Source organism: Notamacropus eugenii, chromosome 7, assembly GCF_028372415.1.
Source record: "Notamacropus eugenii isolate mMacEug1 chromosome 7, mMacEug1.pri_v2, whole genome shotgun sequence".
Taxonomy (NCBI): Eukaryota; Metazoa; Chordata; class Mammalia; order Diprotodontia; family Macropodidae; genus Notamacropus; species Notamacropus eugenii.
In genome coordinates, this window is record NC_092878.1 from 104751487 (window position 1) to 104767779 (window position 16293).

Here is a 16293-nt window from a genome sequence, read left to right on the forward strand (position 1 = left end):
CATCGGATGGCACTCAAATGCATGTTTTCTGATTCTAATAAAGGCTTTAAAAAGCAAAACATAAAACTATATTGGAACAATTTTAAACATTGGACTATTTCTGAAGGCTATGTTTGAAGCATTGGAAACACAGTATAGAGGAAAGATTGCCCACTATAAGAGCAAGTTGGTCTAGATCTTGGATCCTTAACCTGAGGTCTAGAACTAGATAATGGGGGGTCTGTAAACTTGAATGGGAAATTCCATCTTTATTTTCACTAATTTCTAACTGAAATTTAGCATTTCCTTCAATGATGATAAACTTATAAAAGAAAAATCATTATTCTGATTAAGGGTCCATAGGTTTCATTAGACAGCCACAACACAATACAGCACCAAAAATGGTTAAGGACTTTGGTACAGATAATCTGTAAGATCCTCTTTCTAATATTCTATGATCCCTAGTAGGGAAATACATTCCTATTTCAGAAACAATTTTTTTCTTGAATGCACATGAAACAAAATTCAACGAAATCATTCTAAAACAAGTAGTTCTTTATGATCAGGTATAGGAAGGTATTTTTCTAGACTTTGTAGAATTAATAGACAATAGAATCTTGACTGACTAGAATTAGTAGGATAAAAAATATTTTGTCAACTCTTTTAGCTAGGAAAAAATGAATTATAAAAAAATTTCCAACTAAGAAAATGAAAATGAATCTCCTTATTAGCAATTTTTCTTGTCTATATCTTGTTTTTACAGAATTTTTGTATATTGTCTCCTTTATTAGATTTTAAGCCCCTCAAAGCCAGGTACTGTTTTGGCCTTTCTTTGTAACCTTAGTGCTTAGCCCAGTCCCTGGCAGATTGTTTAGTCATTCAGTTAGGTCCAACTTTTGGTGACCCCATGGACAATAGCACACCAGTCCTGTCTATGGGGATTTTCTTGGCAAAGATACTGAAGTGGTTTTCCATTTCCTTCTCCAGTGGATTAAGGCAAATTGAGGTTAAGTGACTTGCCCAGGGTCACACAACTTGTAAATGTCTGAGTCTGGATTTGAACTCAGGTCTTCCTGACTCCAGGGCCAGTGATCTATCCACTGAATCACTTAGATGTCTCTGCCTGGCACTTAATGTTGACTTACGTTAATTGGAATCCAAATAAATAATTACTGACTTATGTTAACTAGAATTCAAAGATTCTGCTTTCATTAAAGTGTAATTTTACATAGTCTTTTAAATATTCAGTGTCTATGTCTTCCAGTCTAAATTAGCAATAACTTAGATCCTTCCTCTTAAAAACCACTTTCCACGTCTGTTGACAGTTAATTCCTTAATGTCATCTAAAGAACGAAGTCGTAAAGCAGGACTTTAAAAAAAAAACCAACAATTCAAAAGTTAGCACCAAAGCATGGGAAAGATTTTCCCATTTAAATTACTGTTACAGCATCTTAGGTCATCAGGTATTTATTTGCCTAGTAACCTAGAGTCATAGGATATTCTTTTAATTTTCTCTTGTCAAGGTTATTGGTGTAGATGAGGAAAATCACCAAAGGATCTCACGGCATTGACTCCACGTGCCTTCAGGGCATGGGACTATATGTACCCGACATGGGCAGGGGCTAACATTCAAGTGTGAAGTTGTGTGAACATACCCACTTGCTAGGTCTTTCTTCCCAGCTGAGAAGTCAGGGGAAAGGACTTTGCTGTTTTTCCGACCCAAGTCTCCATTCCCAGTTTTCTTTCTGAGGTGGTTCTAAAAATAGTTGACTTCCTCCATTTCCCATATATAAAACTATCCCTGGAAATTGCCTCGTTCATTAGGATCCTAAATTATAGTTGGGGTTGGAAGGGACCTTAGAGATTGTCTAGACCAGTGGTCAGTGATATATAATCTGCAAGCCAAATCTTGCCTGTCACTTGTTTTTTGTAAGGCCACAGCTAAGAATGTTTTTTATATTTTTAAATAAAGTTGGATTGTATTAAAAAATCTTTTTAAATTTTAGCAAGTACATACAAAAACATGGGGCAGTAAGGCTTTTGCAAGTCACTTATCCTATTTGAACCTCTATCTCCTTATCTGTCAAATTATTTAATTGAACTAGATCTGGGATAGGCACACAAGGGCTCAGGGGTCAGCTGGGACTTGAATTTACATCTTATGCTCCAAATTCTGTGTTCCTTCTGTCTCTCTGATATTAGAGAAAAGTGGTTGAACTCTGACCTATCTCTGAATTTTGCGGTCTAAGTTATAAATCAGTTTCTAAGTGTTCCAAAGTCTTTTTTTTTTAAATACATAGAGTTTTCACTTAACACTACACATGGACCTTGATGTCATTGAGTCATTTCAGTTGTGTTCAACGCTTCGTGACCTCATTTTGGGGTTTTATTGATGAAGAGATTAGAATACTTTGCCATTTCCTTCTCCAGCTTATTTTATAGATGTAAAAACTGAAGCAAACAGAGTTTGATTTGCCCAGGATCATACAACTAGTAAATGTCTGAGGCCAGATTTGAACTCATAAAGATGATGTTCTTGATTCCAAGTCCAGTGTTCTGTCCACTTTGCCAACCAGATGCCCTCAGAGGGACCTTAGATGTCACTTAATCCAATCTTCCACCAAACATCAGAGTACTTCCCCAAACGCTGACAGATGGCCCCCTAGCTTCTACCTGAACATTCGCAGTGACAGAGGGTTCATTACTTTACAATGCTGTCCTTTTCAATGTTAAACATCTCTAATTGTGAAGACATTACATGACAAATTATCTGTCCCTTGTGAGAAATGATTTAGCCTTCAGGTCTTATGACGAGAAAAACTTTGTCAAAATAAGAGCTTTTCTGATGACTGCAAATCGGTTCTTTTCTTTTTGGCTCTAAACTATCTGGACTCTTTCTGTTGAACCTAATCAGTTCAACAAACAAATATTTTTAGGTATTAGGTACTTACTGTTGTGCCAGAAATTTTAAAAAAATTTAACATTTTAAAAAAATCTATGCCAGAAATTAAAAAAAAAAATTAAGTCTCTGCCTTAAGGAACTTAAAGCTTTACTGGGAGATGAAACATGATACATACTTATAATTCAGAATTTAGAATGTCATAAAAAGATAGATGAGGCCAATCTATTCTAGTATGTGCTAAGCAAGCATAGTACTATGAAATGTTTGGGTAGGGGACAAAGGAAGGTTTTGTGAAGTAGCAGACACAATCAGGCCTTGAAGAAAAAGAAGGATGTCCCCAAGAGGAGTGGATCCAACCCATTCTGGGTGTGGAGAATAGTTTGCACAAAAGCAACAAGTATCAATATTGATAGAGTATATGAAAAGGAATAATGTAGTTTAGAAATGCAGGTTGGAACAAGGTCATGGAGGACTTGAAAGGCCAGGGTCAGGAATTTATATTTTTCTCCTGGACATGGGGAAACCTCAAAGTCTTAAAGCAGAGGGGTGGGGGCAGAGGCAGAAAGGGCAGTGTGATCGGATTTGTGCTTTAGGAAGCTTACGCTTTAGTAGCCAAAACGAGAGAATGACTATGGGTAGGGAGGTCAGTTAGGAGTCTATTATAATACTATAGATGAGTAGTAATGAGGGTCTGAGGTAAGGTCACAGTAGAGTGTAAAGGATGGAATGTAGGAGACATACATTGCAGGCACTTGGCATCTTTAGTAACAAGATAACTCTGCCAAAATGCAATGGAACTGATCTCCTACAGCACTGAATCATCTCTTCCCAATACTATCCTAGGATCAAATAGGCCTGAGAAGTATAAATAGTGGAGGATTTCATCTTTGTTCCTCAAAGAAGTCCGAAATTTTGTTTTTTCAAGTGTTTAGTTTCAAAGATGGAGATGAAAGATCGTGACTGGTGGTTGATGTAAAAAAGTATGTTGCGGATTAAAGGAAGCAATTAGAACCCACAATTTCCCACAGAAGAAATCCCATTTTCTTACCAATTGTCCTTCCACGAGGCATGATAATGCTTGAATTGAGTGATGCTGGTAGGGAGTAGGCCGACGGGGAGAACGGTCTTTGAAAGTAACTCATTGGACTGGTGGCCCCTCCTGAGCGCCCATTCACTGTTATCTGAGCCTGAGAGAAATGAGAAGACATCCCAGTAAGTACATAAAATCCCTATACCCATCTCACTACATGAAGGCCAAGGATATACTGCCTTCCTCAGAACAGAAATCAGTCATTACATCCCTAGTTCTGAAAACTGAAAACCCATCACCAAAGGAGCAGGGTGTTTTCCTTGTGCCTGTTTTCTCTCTTTCTCTTGGGTATAATGTTACCACCCTAATACCTCCATCTTCTTTGTACAGAGAAGATATTAGATTCATGACAACATACCAGAAAATTCCTAATAAAATGAGGGTCAGACAGCCAACAGAAATGCTCCCTATTCTTAGCAGTAGAGTTAAAATGAAAACAAAGAGGAAATTTGCTTCTATAGATGTGACTTAATTCCTGATATTCTGTACTTGTATGTCAGCTATCATATTCTTCAATGGTAATGGTGGATACCTTGGGAAAGTTTCCTACTAAGATAAAGTAATTGACCAAAGGAATAAATCTGTTTGGATTTATACATCATAGGGCAATTGGAAGAAAAATACAAGGAAAAGTATCACTCCATTGTGTCAGGATAAGACCCTCATAGACCTATAGGCTTCTGCAGTCCACATCAGTCTTTAAGATGATGGCCTTCTGGGTTGTTTTTCTGAATTATACAATCTGGAAGTCTTTCCTACCTTCTGCTTACTCAAATAGAGTGATGAGCTGTTTGATAAAGTTCTGACATTGGCTGGTTTGGTGTATCTCACAATGATAGGGAGGGCTTAATAAGCAGGAATTCACAGTTCTCAGAGGTTGATCCAACCCTCCAAAATTAAACAAAAAAAAGTACCTAACCTGTCTCTACAGTTGCTTCTATAATCACTATTGTGGGATTCCTGGTAAAGGACTGGGGAAGGGCAGCTAGGAGGACACAATAGGTCCATATTCTCTGAACCCCTTAGCAGAGTATTAAGCATTAAACAAATATAAGATTCTGATCGATGATACTATTTCCATAGCCTTTCATGTAAAAAGAGCTCCTTCAGTATAAAATTTTATAGAGACTCTTTGGCAATATAGCTAAAGAGTCTAATAAAAAATAATGGTCAATTTCTATAATTGCAGTTTCTGGAAACATGTGGCTTGTAACATTTCATTAGAGTGAAATACGGAGTCAGCTTATTTATGACCCTGACACTGAATATGAACCATGCACAGGGGAAAGTGTCATTCTGACAGCATTTATTTGGAATTTTATTCTATGATCACTTTTTATCTAAAAACTTGACTTCTATTATATTTGTTTTAAGCTGAAATTTGCATGCAACGAATTATGCAGACTTGAAAAACTCATGCCAGAAATACCTGAAGGAAGTCTGTTAGTTCACAAATCACATTCTGATCGAATGAGATAATATTTGTAAAGTGTTTAGTATATAGTAGGAACTTTATAAATGCTTGTTCCCTCCCCCTTTCCTCTCTTCTGTGTCCATGGCACTTCTAATGTCACCAGGAAACTTTTTTGAAGAATTACATAATTTAGTTACTTAATTCATTTGAGATAGCCTCTTTGCTTTTCCACAAACATTCACACAAATAAAAACGATGAGCATACACAAATCTTCTGGACACATGACATATATAACAGGATAAACACATTTATTCAGAAGTTAGCATTCCTTGGACTGACTCATAGAGAAATCAATCCTGAAGGGCAAAACTGTAAGAATATCAGTTAAGATTATTTACAGCATTCCTGTGAGACAGATGAGAGCCCACAGAAGAAGTAGTTGGTTAGTTATAAAATGAAAGGAGTAAGTCTCACTCAGTTGGTAACCATGTCTCTGGGAAACAAAGCAATGTTAGTTACTCATATAGAACATGCTAATATGGGGTTAGGTAAATTGTTGTATAAAAAAATGGCAACATCAGGGGGCCAGGATCTTTTTATCTAAGCTTCTCTGTCTGTGGTCTTCCCTTAAAACTCTGCCAACGTTGTAAAATACACCTGTCAAAATTTCTGGGCTCACTTTTAATTAATGCAAGTCACTACAGGCTAACTTTAAATAATCCATTCATTACAAACATAAAAATAACTTAAGCGAGGTAATACTATACAGTTGGTTTGTTCATCTTTATATGTGTATGGAGAGATAGGGGGGATGGAGGGGGAAAAAGAGAGAGAGGAAGAGAGAAACAGAGAGCATGCACGGTATATGTTGAGTAAAGAGTTGACCTTAGAATCAGAAAACCCTGGGTTCAAGTCCCCCTCTAACACACATTAAATGTGTCCCCAAGCAATTCTAAGACTATAAACTGCAAAGCAAATTCCCTTCTGCATTGGTAGGAGTGAATTCCCTTTACCAATAAAATCATGGGTTTAGTCTAAAAAAAACAAAACAAAACAACCCAACAACCCGGTATTTTTGCCAATATAATTGTAATGAATAGTCCTCTTGGACTGTGTAGGACCAGATTAATAATCAACAACTGTGAGGATAGAAATGTTCAGCTGCAAAATGAGATGGCAGACAAGAAATGTGTTATTTTCCCCTTTGGAGACCTGTTCCAAGAATGCAGAGAGCTAAGAAGGATGAATAATTACATGAGTGGCAGCTGTGGTGTTTAAGGTGGTGCCATCTGTCACAGCAGACATCTCATTCAAGGTTGGGGAAGGTGTTTCAGGACAGTCAGTAGGAGCATAGTTAGAAGAAGTCTGAAACTCATCTAGAATGGCAGAGGAGATCTCGCTCACGGAGCGGGAGGAAGGCTCACTCCGGGACGAGTCTGCGATAAAGGAGGCGGAGGCGGTGGTGGTGGCAGTGGCTGTGTCGTTGCTGGGGATAACGCTGTCAAGAGCTAGGAAAGGGTATTTATAGGAGCAGTGTAAAGGGGTCAAGGGTTTAGGAAAGCGTGAAGATACAGGGTCATCAAAGGGTGGCAGGCTGGAGGATGCCAGGCGGGGGCCACTGTCGGGCGAAAAAGAGGTTTGATTAACTGGTACCGCGGAGAATGGGCGCAGTGGAGAGGCTTCTGCTGCTGCTGCTTGTCTATGGATCGGGGGAGCATTTGCCTCCATCACACTGGTAGCTAGTTTCTGTTTTCCAAGCTAGGATGTGAGAGGGAAAAAAATAGAGAAAATGAATGAAAACATCCTCTTCTCTCCTTGCAGTACGTCAGACACAAAGTGTTAGCTTTGTTTATTGGCATTGTAGAAAACATTCAGAGGAATGTGAAGTCAACCGCACACTATTGTAAAAGCATGTAAACATGAAGGAAATGAAAGGAATGAGTATTTTTAGAAACAAGACTGGGACAAATCTCACATTAGGAGGCAATTATGAAGGAAGGGCTTGAGAAAGTTTGCACAACTCAGGTCAAGCATTTCGTAAAACATATTTTATAAGTCCTCGTGATAGCAGTGTGGGATGAATTTTTTCTCTATTGCTACAAAAGAAATTCTTCCTTCTTCTCTACCAGAAAATACATTCTGGGGACATGGGTTGTATTTTCCCCCCTGAATTGTCCATAATAGGAATAAAAAATTAGAACTAGAAATTCTTATGACTTAACTGATCTAAATGAAAGACAGTGTGGCCTGATGGATAAAGTGTTAGCCTTGGCACCAGGAAACCTTGGGTCCTACTTATGAAACGTGCTGTGTATCTCTATGTGTTCTAGAATACTTGCTAAGGCTATAAATTGCAGAGAAAGTGTTTGTCATCATTGGCAGAAGGGATTGCCTCATTTAGGAGTTCGTGGTGACAATGAAATTATATGCAAAAACAAAAAGATCAAACATTCTGTTAAACATAAAGAAACTGATTAGAATTTTTTCCCCTCTTGGAAGCCCTACATGTGGTCATTTACACTAAAACAACTCAAAGTCCCAGTGATCCATTATAGAGGTACCTACAAGTCACTTTGTTTAAGAACAAAAAAATATAAGTGATGATGAAGATTAGAATAGTTGATTAGGTTTGTCATTGCTGGTTTTAATGCAAGACAAAGGAGGAAGAAACTGAAAAAAGCAGAGAGACCTTAATATTTCCAAGGCTTTATTGCCTCAGTCTAAAAGAAAGAAAGAAAAAAAAGTAGAGTTTGTCAGGAGGAGAAATTAAAAAGCCATCAATCACCATGGAAGCTTTTGAAGATGTTTGCTAGTAATCTATGATTTGTATCTCAAAGTCTGAAATGACATAGACCTTGAAACAAACTTCAGTAAGAATGAAATAACCCTGAAGTCTTTGTGGATTGATCATGTATGGGAAAGGATAGCTAGGTGTCCCAGTGGATAGAGGGCTGGGCCAAGAGTCAGAAGACCTGGGGTCAAATCTGGCCTTAAACACTTAACTGGTTGTGTGACTCTGGGTAAGTCAGTTAACCTTTGTTTACCTCAATCCACTAGAGAAGGAAATGGCAAGCCACTGTAGTATCTTTGCCAAGAAAACCATATGGACTGTATGACCCAATGGGATCACAAAAAGTTGGACATGACTAGACAGAATGTATGGGATGATCAGTGAAGAGGAGTAGGGTTGGTATGTTGAAATAAATGGGTAGAAGGCAAGAGAGAGAGAGTGAGAGAGAGAGAGTAATGGTTTAGGGGAAGAGTTTATATATAAACTTTTATTATTATTATTACATTATTATATATTTATAAATATAATATATTTATGCATTATATTATTATATATAAACTTTTCATTACATAAAATGAACTATGTAAGTCTAGAAATGGCACAGGAAATCTTGATTTGGTAAAGAACTAAATGGCAAAACTCAGTGCTCTCACCCAGTCACAATTTTCAGAACAAGTGATGGAATGCTACTCCTATTTCAAATAAATCATCATAATAACAGTGATAGAACCACACTTAAATATTTGTCTATGAAATGTTTTTTCTTTTTTTACAATACTCTGATGAAAGTTCACCAATGTCCTTATTATCCCCATTTTGCCGATGAGAGAACTGAGGCTCAAAGAGGGGGAAAAAAGTGGCTTTCACGTGGTTGAAAGTAACCTTTGAACCTGTTTTTTAATTCTGATTTAAAAATTTTCACAACATTTATTTAATCACTAAAATCTTCAATTTAAAGGAAACTGAAAATCACTAAAAATTGTTAGGATAAGCATATCTCTAGAACAACCTTAACCTTTTTTTGTGTCCTGGGTCCCTTTGACAATTTGGTGTAATCTATGAATCCCACCTCAAAAAAACTCCCAGCCCTGTTTTTATATGGATAAAATAAAATATATGTTTTCTTTAAAAATCAAAATATATCATTTAAAAGTTTCCAGGGCCCAGGTTAAAGTCCTTGCTTTAGAGAAAAATGCAAATTGTTATAAGTTTAAAAAGCCATATATACCAAAACCTAGATGAAAAGAGTAGTTATACTGCAGCTAGAGGTGTTGATTTTTAAAATCTTATGTATTCAATGTGATGCAACTAAGTGAATTCAAAGACAAAGAATTCAAAGGCTCTAGATAACCTTTGGTCAGTATGCATGTTTTGCTTAGTAAAATCTTATTACCAGATCAGATAGATCTGTAATAGAAATGTATTACAAAAATGGAAAATATAACACAAATATAAGTTAATATATTTGCTCTAACATCATTCACTAGAAAGATGAATTCATTTCAGCAGTTATGCAAAGGAGATTTGGAGTACTCAAAACACAATTTTATCTATAAAATTTTCTCATGCATGGGTCCAAAGAATAAGGTTATAATATGTCTACAAGGTAGGAACCCAATTTGAGACAGATATGATCAAATTTGGTAAATATACAAGAAATTAATTTCTAAATGGTGGGAGCCTGATAAAGTAGCTAGAATGCTAGATGTGGACTCAGGAATACATGAGTTCCAATTCTGCCTCTGAAATTAGCTGTGACTTTGGATAATTCCCTAATTCTTTATTTAGTAAAGTCACAGTTTTAATCTTTTTTTCTCACAGAAGGAGTTCCCACACTGGGAGTTAAATTTACTATATGTGTTTCTAAGTAAAAATGTGATTAATGAATTAAATTAAATAATTATAAAATTATAATAAAAATAAATGAATTTTAAAAATTAGATTAATAAATTAAATAAATTTCAGGATCAGATAATGTCAAGTAAAACTCTTAAAAAATAAAGTTACATGTATAGAGACAGCAACACATAGTGGATAGAGAAGTCAGGGGGACTTCCACTGGGTCTTAGTTTCACTTTTGACCTATACTGGCTGTGTGACCCTGAGTGAACATCACTTAATTAATCCCTCAGTGCCTTAGATAATTCTCTAAGACCAGAAATGACAGAGAAGGTGCCAAATTGCATTGGTTGCCCAACTTCCCTCATATAGGAGTCCCTTATTATAATAGTAATCTGCAATTTATTTATAAATTATTTGCCCCGAAGGATATTTTACTGCCTTACACATAAAAGTGGGAAACAATCCTCAAGCAGAACCTTCACAGTAGGGCCTGATTAACTGGACAAAAAAAAAGCCATTTAAAAGCATGACTGAATTCATAAAAGAATTAAGAAAATATGGAAAAATAAACCTATTTCATTTTTATGAAACTGCAGCTGTGTTCAGAGGGATATTCTATTTTTTTTTTAATACAAAAGGTATCAGATGAGATTCTGCTCTGCTCAGGCATTGTTTAAATCTAAACAGAAATTTTTTTGTTTGTTTAGTTTGGAGAAAAATACAAGAGGCTCCAAAAGTCAGGGAAGGGTGGCATGATTCTCAGAGCCACTGTCAAAGAAAAAAAAAAACCAAGCCCAAACTCGGCCCCTGAGAGTGACAAAGGAGACACTTTCACAGGGTTCACTTCAGCTGTGCTCACAGTTATTCAAAAAGCAGCATGCAAAGTCCCCAAATTTGGGCAGGTCAAGGTGTCAGTTACTCCTCCAAAGTTTTTTAGCTCCTTCAAGTGGACTGGGCAAATAGGACCTTGGAGGTGGATACCACCAATACAGAAAAAAACCCCAAACTGACAGTGGGGAAAATGTTTACCAGTTCAGGATGACTTACGTAACTGACCAGCTAATTATTTCATTTAGCAGATATTTATGGTGCTTGTCACTGTTGCGATATTGTAGAAAAAGGAGAACTGAAAAATTATTTCACAGTCACAAAAGTTAAAACTGGCAGGAAATTTAGAGGTCATTCTGAGATGACCTCCATTTACAGATGAGGAAATTGAGGTTCAGAGACTTCAAGAGACTTTGTCTCAAATCACCCAGCTAGGACCTAGCCAGGAGTCAGACTGGGACCTCTTGGGTCGTTTCCACATGATAAACACTAGGTGTGCCTGACAGGCATTCAAGACGTGTTAGATGATGAGGAGTGTAGGGATTATCATGCTATCCACAAGAAGGACTGCTATATAAAGAGCCCCATTTTAGACTTGAAGGCAATGAGCAAAAGGTTTTTAGAATAAGTGAGATTCTGTAAAACCACACATTTACACAAAGTGCTCCAATCCAGGTAAACTCTCTACATGTATTCAAAGAATCTATTGCCTAAAAATAAGCCACCCAAACTTGTCTGTAACTTAGGTGGTTCTGATCTTCAAGGAAAATGCAAAAGGCAAGCAAGAATCAGTCTTCTTTTCTAGAATTCTCCTTTTCCACAGTTTCCATGACTTTACATGACTATTTTATCTTTGACTGCTTACTGTTTTATCTTTTCCCCTTTTTCTCAGGTCCCCAAATCTGAGCATGTCCTAAGAATCAGTCCTTGTCCCTCTGCTCTTTTCTCTCTACTATTCTTTCCCTCAGTAATCTCATTGGCTCATGTGATTTTGATTTTCACCTTTTTTATTAATGACTCCCAAATCTCCATCTCAAGGATGACTTCTCTCCTTAGCCCTAATTCTGCCTATCCCCAAATCCTGGGCTTGTGTTTGTGTTCTCTCTCTCTCTGTTTCCCTACCTCTCCTCTCCCCATCTCTCCTTCCCCTTTCTTTCCCCCACCCTTTCCACACACACACACACACACACACACACACACACACACACACATGTGCATGTGTGAGTGTATGAAAAACCAAACTTCTCATCTTTACACAAAATCTGGCTCCCATCTTTGGCATTTCTAGGTCTCTCAATCTTTCTTCTCTGGCCAGAAAGCTTGATTCCAGGATCTCATCACTTAGGATATCTTGTTGCCTTAGTACAAAACTACAGTGGAATTCTCAACCTTGGGAGCAGCTTGAGATGCCCCCTCACTTATTTTCCTTTTATTCTGAGATTTAAGAACTCATATTGTCCAAGTAATTGGGCTGATTATGCTACCGTGAACAACACAGCAAGAATGATAATTACATGAATAGCAATAACTCACACTGACATACTATTTCCAATTTTCCAACTGGAAAAAGCTCTGATAATTAGAATTGTTCAAACATGGAATGGCTAACCTCAAGAAGTGATAGGTTCTCTTTCCTTGGAGTTTTGTCAAGCAGAGTCTGAGTGGCCATTTTTACTTTTAGTATATCTTGGGGATCACTTTCATGTGTTGGTTAGACTAGATGGCCAAGGTCTTTCCAATTCCCAAGCTCTTGGATGTTGTAATTCTGATTCTCATAATAACCCTGAGAGGTAGGTGCTATTATTAATCCCATTTTACATATGAGGAAACTGAGGTTAAGAATTTTAATTACTTGCCCAGAGTCACACAGATGATAGATGTCTGAGGCAGAAAGACAGATTGGGCAGCTATGTCATGCAGTGTATAGAGAGCTGGCCAGGAGGACCTGAGTTCAAATTCAGCCTCAGGTACTTACCAGCTTGGTGACCCTGGGCAAGTCCCTTAACTCTGTTTACCTCAATTTCTCAACTGTAAAGTGAACCTGAGAAGGAAATGGCAAACTTCTCCAGTATTTTTACCAAGAAAACCTTCAAAGAGGTCTTAAGACTCAGACATTAGTGAAAACAACTACACAACAAATGTTTTTTAAAAATGAGAAAACTGAGTGATTTACCTGTGGCTGAAGTATATTTTTCAATTAACAATAGCAAGCAGTTTTTTAAAGGAAATTTTGGCTTGAGATTCTAAAATTCTGGCTACCTCATTGATATATTCAAAAAGAAAACCTGAAGACTGAATAGGTAGTTGAGAAATGACTGTAACTGATGAAAGGGTTACACAAAATAGACACAAAATGATTTTAGAGTAATAGAAGTTGAACTTCGTGAAATAAAGATACTCATAAATTGGAGAACTCTCCTAAAACATGACTAGTATCACTATAAACAGGAAAAAATATAAGAAAGACTCAGAAAAGACACTTAGTATGTACCTATAATAAAGTTCCCATCAGAATCCCATAGTTTTTTTTTTTTTTTTAAGTTCTTTGGCAAGTGATTCAAATTCCTCTAAATGAAAATAGATGCTAAAAAAAATCTAATGGTAACATACTGTGGAACACTGGATTTGCTGTTTTCTGTAGTGAGTGTGAGCCAATGTTACCAGGAGCCTTAGTGAAATAGCCAGAATGATCACATTAATCTTTGCTCAGTCCATAGGAGCAAAGGCTGTCCAAGGGACCCCTGGAATCCAGGGGACTCCATGCAAGGAAGAGCTACCTCCTTGATATAATTTCTTTGTTAAGTAATCAACAAAGCAGAACTCATGCTCCTTGGATGCTTCTGTTCATGCGTATAAAATGATTCATTTCTAGTATTGTCAGTCTAGTCATTACTTTTAAAAAGTCTTACAAATTTAAATATATTCACAAATTTCATAAAAATAAAAAGGATTTATTCATCAACATCTCTTAGTCTGTCTGAAGTTTTTCCAGTGTCAGCAATGACACTTTGACCATGGGCAAGTCACCGAATTTCTTCATTTTTTTCAAATGTGGCCAATAATACTTATATTACCAGCAACATGAGAGGTTTGGGAGGAAAGCATTTTATGAGCATTAGGCACAATAAGTAAATGGAGCTACCATGTTTGCAATTATCCTCAAGTGCTATGGAGCTTCACCAACCTGAGATGTAAAAACTATTTATGACCAAAAACCATATGAGCTGGATTATCCTTTTCCTATCCCAAACGACTGTGGGTAGAGCTTATTCCAAGCTTCAGGGAGCACAGAAGACAAAGTGGGCAGAATCCAGGCACCTAGAGACTCCATTGGCAGGAGTCATGTGCCATCAGTTATATTAGGAAGATCCTTTTAAAAACATAAAGGAAACCTAAACTAATAAACACCCAAATAAGACTATAAAACCACATCAGAATGTAAACAAAATGATCATGAATGCCCTGGGAAGCTCTAATAACAATTTATGCAAAAGGAAAGGACATCTATGATTTGAAATAGAGCCAAATAGATTAATACTCCAATAAATCTCCCTTGGGTTAGCCTTTTTATAAACTAAATTAGAAGTATAAAATAATAAATATTCAGCCACGTTATGCTTCTTCTCATTGTTTATAACTGTAATTCTTTTCTCTAGACATCACTGATCTTACTCTGAAGTTGCTACATGGTCAAGGTAGGGCTCCTCTTGGGAAGTGAAAATTATGAGGGCAGATCCAGAAAGGAAGAATGCCAAAGTCAGGTTCCTGGTGGGGAAGGAAGGGTGGATTACCACCCCAAACAGGAAGGGATTAGACTCAGACTGAGAAGGTTCACTGAGCCATAGCCATCTAAGGTGACAATATGGCAGACTTGCCTTCAGCATCTATTTGTAATATTGATGTGAATATGTGTCTGTCCTTTCTCCTGTTATTTATAATGCAGGCACAGTTGGTCTTGGCTGACCCTTTACTTTAACAACAGACCCTCTTAGGACCTGTTTTGCCCCACAGGAATTGGGTCTTTAGTAGGGATACTCCTGGGTCAGGAGATTCAGCATTCCAACTTGTCCACTTGGACCAACTCACTGGCAGGATTTCCATGGTTTTGAGTGGCATTGGGATTGTGTCCTAAGCTAGCTCTAACCTCTTTCTTCCCCTCTCCTTCCCTTTCCCCCCATCTCTTTTCTTCTCTCCTCTCTTCTCTCTCTTTTCCTCCCTCTTTCTCCTTTCTCTCCCTTTTTCCCCCCTCTCTTCCCTCTTCTTTTTCCCACTTCCTCTCTCACCCCCCTCTTTCTCTTTTACTTCTCTCCCATCCCCTTCTCTCTTAAAAGAGCTGGGCCAGTCTGATCAGGGTTCACCATCACAGAAGGCAAGACAAAGCCAACTTCGACTACAGCTTCTATACCGTTGGCTGAACTGCTGATACTCATCACTGATGCGTCTGTCCACCTGAGTTTATCTGTCTTTATGCCTGTGGCAAAGGGCCTCAGAACGCATTGAAGGAAAAAGAAACCGGTCACATCCAGGACTGAAGATAGAGAGATGGGGAGATCTGGTCAGACTGGGGTAGAGCTAGATACATCCAAAAATGACCTATGGCATTACAGGTATCTATAGCAGCAATCAGAAACCTTGAGGGTCTTCCCTTCCCAGACTGATTTTATATTTTTTTTCTGACTAGGTAAAAGAGGTCATTCTTTGCCTCATTTCTTGCCTAGCCTTAATCATTGAATGGGTGTTGCCTCAGTCAAACTGAGACCTGGGAAAGACCTTAGCTTAAAAAGGCCCAGGTCTTCCACTACATCCAGGGCCATCTCCACTCATCCTGATCTATATCTCACCACTAGACCCAGATGACTCCAGAGGAGAAAGTGAGACTGGTGACTTTGCATAGCCCTCCTCACTTAAATACAATTTACTTATAAGTCATGACATCATCTTCCTGATGTCATGGTCCTTTTTGAGAATAAAGTAAAAAAAATGAACCAGGAAGGAATGAGCAGCAGTCAGACCTGCCTCCTGGTAGGCTAATGTATCCATTGCTTTTTGCTGAAATCACCATACCTCTTTCTCTTCTGGACCCATTTCCCACACTGCTGTTGTGTCCTGAGCCAGCTTTGACATGAATTATGGGAGATGATCATTTCTTGGAGAAAGAGAATAGAATGTATAAGACTAAAATGCTCTCCACTTACAAACCTGTGTCTTATTTGATCCCTTATAAATCAGAACTCATTGAATCATAGGCATTTTTGGTGAAAGGATGCTTTTAAATCAACTTTTGAGACCCTGTAGTTTAATCCTTTCATTTCTAGATGTGGAAACCAAAGTCAGGTTGGATTAAGTTATCTGAGATACAAGCAATAGTAGTAACATGAAGCCTAGAATTCAGGATCCTGGAGAAATTATTTTGTTAATTCTGTACTCCTTTATCCAACCTTAGAA

General features: G+C 37.6%; 1 protein-coding gene across 36 annotated transcripts in view; it reads right to left on the minus strand.

Annotated features, from left to right (window-relative positions):
* Positions 1 to 16293, minus strand: part of SORBS2 (sorbin and SH3 domain containing 2) — a 487674-nt gene that overhangs the window by 93045 nt on the left and 378336 nt on the right. For 16 of the 36 annotated variants that reach the window (XM_072622632.1, XM_072622633.1, XM_072622631.1 and 13 more), the window contains 2 exons: positions 6642 to 7145; positions 3931 to 4069 (listed from right to left, as the gene is read on the minus strand). In XM_072622632.1, the coding sequence (XP_072478733.1) occupies positions 3931 to 4069; positions 6642 to 7145 (643 nt within the window). The remainder of the gene's footprint in view (positions 1 to 3930; positions 4070 to 6641; positions 7146 to 16293) is intronic. The other 20 variants (XM_072622649.1, XM_072622657.1, XM_072622648.1 and 17 more) reach the window with 3 other exon arrangements.